The following is a 7138-nucleotide window of genomic DNA, read 5'->3' on the forward strand; positions in this document are numbered from 1 at the left end:
TGATCCGCGATTTTGCAAAAATGGATGGACAATTTCATAATATCAGATTTTCTTTTCTCACGTATGAATTTATGGAAGTGCTTCGCAATCTCAGTAATTTTATAAAAAGCAGATAAATTTTTCAGAGTAATTATTAATATACATTAATAGGATTAATTGCCAATCGATAATCGCATGTAACGCATTTATCGGTTCGATAAATCAGACGAGCGGATGGTTAAACCAGTGGCTATAATCCAACAGCTGCGCCATATTCCATCGAATCTCGTGGTTATTAAGGTAATTTTCTGTTTATTGGCGATAAGAAAAGTGTGCGTCATACTGAAAGAGAAAGACACCACTGTTAACGCGTTTTTACAAACAACACGTGCTTATGTTGCCTTCATGTTCAGTTCGTACCGTAAATATTTGCTGTAGTAACAGAGCGACTGCGTTAAAAACAAGAGTCGGCCTGCGCAAACAATAACAGCGCAATACTGAATCGATGGTTTTTCTTAAACAGAAACGTTGAATCAGTGCAAGCGCAAAGAATCCGCAGATAAGTACGTAGACTGCTTGCCGAAGGTAATTGCTCACCATCGACCATGTATATTATGATAAAACTGTAATTGATTTTGCAATCTTGCGATTTGTGTTCATCGATGTAGCTTTAAGTATTACGTTACATAAAGACGTATTCCGAGCAAATGAATGATATCCAAAACGAGTCCACCATTTCAAATTGGTTTTTCTTAATAAGATTCGGAAAAGATAATAGTTCCTATATAGAGAAATAATTACATAGATGTCTGTAAATCGAATCAAGGTTTACTTTATTAACATGATTTAATAATGTATATTTTATAATCTAATCAAGAAAATCAAATCAAACTTAGCCGTTAAAGTGTGAGTAGTTATTGGAGAAGCAGATGCATATAAAACTACTCTATTAATTATGCGATTAAAATTTAATCATCGAATATTATTTTCAATTTGCAGAAAAAGTTCGGTTTGTAAAACTTGGTTTTATATCATTTATTTAATTTCTTGAATGAAATAAATATTGTTACTGACTATGCAGATATACTTATCGCGTTTAATTTCCGATGTAAACAATATGGTCTGAATAAATATATCTTGTACCAAATCATTATCATGATCTTAAAAATTCCACAATACTGTAAAAATTCCATACTGTAAACATTTGTAAAGCAAAATCAGTTCTCGCATAATCAAAATTCTTCAAAAATTTTCAAAAATAATATCATTTTCAAAGTTTTAAACATAATATGTGTGTGATTATCAGTGTATATTGTGTTATTTAATTCAGTAAAATAGAGTTATTTATAATACAATTACAAAGTTACAGGTTATGAAGTAGAATCATTAAAATATTTTTACCAGTTCTTGCAAACCTACGTTTCCATATAAAATATGAATGCATTAAAAAGTATTATAAAAATAAAAAATTTTATTAATTTTAATCTTAATTCGGTTTTTTACTTATTTATTCAGATGCATAAATGAATAAAACATGTAGATGCATAAATAAATAAAAATTAATAAAATAGAAACATAATTATAACAAAATGAAATAATAAGTGCAAATAAAAGTTAATTAAACATTTTATAATGTGTAATTGTGATGAATGAATATTTCAAGATACATATGCGTTATTATTTGGTATAAACTTTAGCAACGCTAAATCTTTCTCATTAAAAAAATCTTTCTTATTTAATGTATTTTAAAAACGCATCTTTTTTGGAATGTTATTACAGTTATGCCTCATTGAATAGAAGATAGATAAATGTATTATAATTGACACAATTTTCTAATATCACAATTACAATTTTTATAGAAAATTATACATATAGGCGGTTTTTAATTTTTTTAGGGAGATAATGTTTAATTAATAAGAGACGTTGAAGATTTCATGCAAATTAAAGCACCATGCTATTTAATATATGAACACGAAAAAAGAGATACATGGAGATAAAAAATTCTATTTGTCGTAAATGAGAGTTGCAAACGAATTAATTTTATATTCAAATTATAAATTATAGAAGACTCCGACGTTGCTATTAGCTTGGTGTAAAATTGTTACACACAAATTTATGAAGCATGTTGTTGATGTCACAAAATTAGGTGGATAAAAGAGACATCACCCTCCAATGTGCTCCAATCCAGCGCTGTAGGATCGCTGTAGAATTGCTTAAGGTGTTCATTTTTAAAAGTGCTCAGCTATAATAATTCTGAGATAGTTACTCATGTTGAGAGGAAAAAATACGCGACGCTGGAGGGCTAAAAAATTTGCGAATACTTAGCTATCTTCCTCTGTAAAAGCGATTCCTATTTTTCATGTGAAACGAATACTCGGTCGCTTGTTTCGATCATCATTGCTCTGACTCCGCTTTCGTACGGACCTCACGTTTACGTGATGCAATTTTGCGAAACCTAGTTCAATGTTCAACCTGTTCAATCATGAACATGTGCATCGGAACGGTCGTAGGTTGGCCATCTCCGAGCATCGTGAAGCTGATGGCGACGGACTACCCGACTCCGCTTACTGTCCCCGAGATTTCCACTCTGGTAACCATGACTGCTGTTGGATATGTATTGGGACCATTCGTCAACTATCTCATCATCGTATAGGCAAGAAAAATACTATCCTGATCAATAAGATGATACTTTCTTGGGGTCTGAACACAATCAGCACAAATATCTGAGTAAGAAGGAAATATCGTTTACGGACTATGCGTAGATTACGGGAAATTTGTGACAAAAGTTTTATCGTTACTTAGAAACTTAAATATTCTTATACATAAAGTTTTTGTTTAGATATAATATATATAATTTTAAAAATCTTCAAAACATAAAGAATTGCGTTACATGTCCTGTAACAAGAAATACTCTTCACGTTTTAAATGGATGAAAAAGGATATGAGATACATAAAGCGTTCGATAATGAACGGATCAATGCTCGTGAAAAACGGATTGAATTGAATAGAAAAGTCCTGTACCAGTTTTGCGGCATATTAATTAAAGAAGATCAATAAATGAGTTCGTGTTTTGCGCGCCAAAGCACGACAACGGCCTATTAGAATATATTAAAAACAAATTCCAGAAACATATGTTCTCTCTCCTTCGCCTTGCCGTGTTTGCTATGTTTGCGCTCATTGTTATAGGTGATATGATCACTGCTAAGCCTAGAATACTCCGCATATCGTCGCGGCATACAAGATACGCACTTATTTGCCAATCTTCTTTAATTAATATCTCGATAATTATTGCAATAATCACAAAACAGTAGAGAGCCTTTCTGTTTAACTCAATTCGTTCTTATCAGCGTTGTTCCGTTCATTACAAGACATGCTATATACTCAATGCGCATTTAGTTCGTTATTGCACTTTTTTCATCCACATTTAATTTAGATTAATCAGGATGTTCACTATCGCGCTGTGCCTAATGATACAGGAGATAACGACGATCTGTTTAATTTCGTCTGTCTCTTTCGCAATCGATTTCTGGTTCATGCTGGATTCGCCGTATTACTTGGCCATGCGGGGTCAATTGAACAAACCGATGGCAATGTTGAAGAAGCTGCGCGGTAAGACGGATGTCTCGGAGGAATTAAAGATAATTGTCTGGTGGGTGTGACGAGAAGAACAGCTAGAAGATCGGCATTATAAGAAAGCTATTGACGTGACCGCGCGCAGTAATCGTCGCGCCTTCATCATTGTCAATCTTATCACGATGACTTATCACTTTGGTGGGTACATTTCTTTTTTCAACTGATCTTCAAGCCGGCTCAACTGCAAATGGTATCCGATTATACAGGCAATGTTATATTCACAATTGATGCAATTGATTTCTGGCATATTGTTTATTTTCTTGGTCAAAAAATTCGACCGCAAGCAATTGATACTCTCCTCCGACTCGATCGTCGCGATCTCACATCTCGTGATTGACGTTTTCTTCTATGTGAAGAAATATCTGAACGTGTCCGCGTATTCGACAGCACTGTTAGTCGCAGCGATATTGATGGTGTTTGCATTCAATTGCGGTCTGTTTTCTATACTATTTGTCATAATGTTCGAGCTATTCACCACTGAAATTAAATTCCTCGCCATTTGTCTTACTTCCACCATTAACGACTACATATTTATGATAACGATCGAAGCTTACATTATGATAGACGTCACTTGAGGCTACGGTCATTCAACACTTTACCTGGCATTCTTCTTGATAACGATATCTTGCATTGTTGTGAATTTTCGTCTCCTGCTGGAAAGGGACAAAGAAAAGGAAAAATTCTTGTAGAGATACAAAAAGCACTGAACGATTGAGGTGGGTGAGGACTGAAGAATTGGAGCTTCCGGTTCGTACGTATTCCAGTAGGAGCATCTTCTATTGAACCAAGGAAGGCATATTGCCTCTCGTAAATCGCGCATTTTAAACGAAGATAATTCGACGCTGTGTTCGAAAATCACCGAAAATCTTTGTTGGACCTCGAAGCTGAATCTTTTTGACGAAGGAAGGATCGACGGCAAGGAGGAAATTGAAAATCACATCCGGAAGCGGGAAGTTGACGGAGATAGACCTTTCAGGATGCACAAGAGGGAATCTCGAATTTTTGAGTAACCGTCGTCGAAATTGTGCGCGATGTTGATGCACGTCGCGATAAAGGAAACGTTTACATGATGTTACATCGTGCATCGAGATTCGCCGGAAGTAGACTGTATCGTATCGATCGTTTGCGTTGCGTCCTGCTGACTGCGCCTATCATTTGCGCTACGAGCATGGAAATCATAAATTTTCGAATGTAACGACGTTGGATATTAGTCCGAGAAAGAAACAGCCACGATCGAGATACTATTCTAAGCCAGTCCACAAAATCATACGTTCTGTATCTTTTGACACGCCTGATTTTACGATAGCGTATCTTTCGTACCCTGCCACATTTTTGATAAATCGTCTGGTTAAGCTCTATGCGCGCGTATCGCGTGCCGGAACTGGACACGTAGAAAAAATACGCTTGAATGTGCCGATAACGTACCAAAACTTGAAAGCACAGACGTAAAATGGATGATCGGAAACGGCGGAAAAGAAGAGATTAGATTAGTGATAAGATTGAATGACGAATTTGTGTCCATGAATGAGAATTAAATTATTCAGTGGGCAAATGATGCGAGAACACATATGTAGCAATTATAAACTAGTCAGCTGAGAAATCAATAAATTAATTTATTTCTCCTCTCTCGCGTATTATATAATATTTTTCTCATTATTAAAATGCCATTCTCATTAGTAAAATCAGTATCTCTTGAGACGACCGATAGTAGAATCATATTTACAGCGACCACAAAAAAGTAGAGCTTTATAAACAGCGTAGCGGTTTCCATTTGGTTTGGATTGAATTGTTCTTTGCGGCGTACGAGATAAAAGGTTTTGCCGTTAGACGAAAATCAATCATTGCGTTTCTTTTCGCTATCGGCATATCGAAAAAAAGTCCATTAGGTGTTTAATGCTTCTACCTAGGGCGCTCAGGGATAGGTAGAAGAACGAGAACAGGAACGCGGCATGAGAAAGCGGACGGAAATTGCGTGGCGGTGGAACCCTGGCGTCCTGCGCGGTAATGCCGAAGGAAAGTTTCTCGCTCTCTTAATATCTCGGAATCTAACTATTCAGCCTTACAGAAATTGCTATTGGCAGAACCATTAGAGGCTGGAATTAGTTTCGCGATCCCGTGTATCCGGACGGCCACGGGAGAACGTAACGCGTAACGGCCGCCACGGCTCACTTATCTTACTTCCATACCTCACATTAATACTTTCCGCCAACTCCATTTGCTCTCCCCAGCTCCTTTATTTTAGAAAGCCAGTTCTCAAGCCACCACCTGTTTCCGAACTAGTATCGATAAACGCGCGACGATTTCCGATAGCTCTCTAATTTCGTTTAAACGGCGAAAATGCGAGGAGATACGGAGCGGATAGCGGAAATCGCGGGGCTGTTCGAGAGGAACTCTCCTTAGTAATTCGACCGCAAATCGGTAACGCGACGACCAAGCCATCGCGTATCCTGGGTGGACAAACATAGATATCCAGCGTACGCGCGGCCTATGCACGTGTCTCCCTTTTACCATCTCTCTCTCTCCCCCCCCCCCCCTCCTCATCACCGACTAACACGAGCGTCGTACGCCAGAACAAACAGAGCTTCCTACACTGTGCATACAATTATATCATCAAGGCAAACACACCAACGATGCCAGCCGAACACGCATACGCACACACGGGCAAACACCGTTCCGCAAACAGAGCGTCGTGGCGTCATGAAAGCGTCGATTCTCCGCATAATACGACGCATTCTCCGCTTTAGCGACCCCAAGGAGCGACCCTTTAACTCAATCCGCGACTTGAAGGTGAATGTCGTAGTTCCAACTAGACACGAGATTGTGTGACACGGAGACAAGAAGAAGGATCGCTCAATGTGGATCAGAAAAGGCACGAGGATAAGGCGGAAGGACAGTACCGAGAAGTTCCTTCGTTTCGCGATGAAAGCCATCTCCGGAGATAGATTGAAGGATCTCGTTAGTCGCGTCGTGTCTTCCAAGCAACGTTTGTCGTGCTCACGTCCAATAAAAATAAGGTACGTTAAACGGTTTCCTCGATCGACGCTGCGAGATCACTTCAGTGATTTTTCCTTCACCGATATTTAACGGCACGCATTCGCTTGTGTGACTCTGGAAGAAAATATTTTATGAAAAGCTTCTGTAAACTCGTTGCAACGGGTTGAGAGAAAGAGAGGGTGGATCATGATCAAGAGGCTGCTCGAGCGAGGTTGTTGCGCGAGATAAACCTTTGACGTGCTTCCTTCGCACAGCCTCGTAAAACTTAACTCTTTATGGTACCTTAAGCTCATGGCTAGCTTGACGCCGTGATAAGGGACCGTCCTTTAACGCGCCGTTTATTGACGTTCGAAAAGCTCGTCGACTCCAGCATAAACTTATAACGACGATTACAGCAACACTATTATAAAATGGCTAAAGATTATTCTTTCGATGAGAATGTTTCTTTCGAATATGCCTAATTAATTCCTCATTCTTCTAGAATCTCTAGAATAGAATTGCATCAATTAGGATTTTCGAGACGAAGAGGATA

The 7138-nt window shown here is 38.1% G+C and overlaps 1 protein-coding gene and 1 pseudogene across 1 annotated transcript; both read left to right on the top strand.

The window, feature by feature from the left end:
- The first annotated feature begins 1887 nt into the window (after window positions 1-1887).
- Window positions 1888-3398, top strand: LOC109611345 (annotated as a pseudogene).
- A 3-nt stretch (window positions 3399-3401) lies between these two features.
- On the top strand, window positions 3402-4692 carry LOC105285270. The gene is made up of 2 exons (XM_026972053.1): window positions 3402-3628; window positions 3785-4692. The coding sequence occupies exons 1-2, from the start codon at window positions 3423-3425 to the stop codon at window positions 4185-4187; spliced, it is 609 nt and encodes a 202-aa protein (XP_026827854.1). The 5' UTR covers window positions 3402-3422; the 3' UTR covers window positions 4188-4692.
- Window positions 4693-7138: the final 2446 nt, after the last annotated feature.

The sequence above is a fragment of the Ooceraea biroi genome, chromosome 8, assembly GCF_003672135.1.
Source record: "Ooceraea biroi isolate clonal line C1 chromosome 8, Obir_v5.4, whole genome shotgun sequence".
NCBI classification, from domain to species: Eukaryota; Metazoa; Arthropoda; class Insecta; order Hymenoptera; family Formicidae; genus Ooceraea; species Ooceraea biroi.

What these genes read in the sequence shown, in the direction of transcription:
- LOC105285270 (XM_026972053.1), top strand. Translation starts at nt 3,423, where the DNA reads ATGTTCACTATCGCGCTGTGCCTAATGATACAGGAGATAACGACGATC. An exon ending in GAATTAAAGATAATTGTCTG is followed by an intron (nt 3,629 to 3,784) that starts GTGGGTGTGACG and finishes CTGATCTTCAAG; the next exon opens with CCGGCTCAACTGCAAATGGT.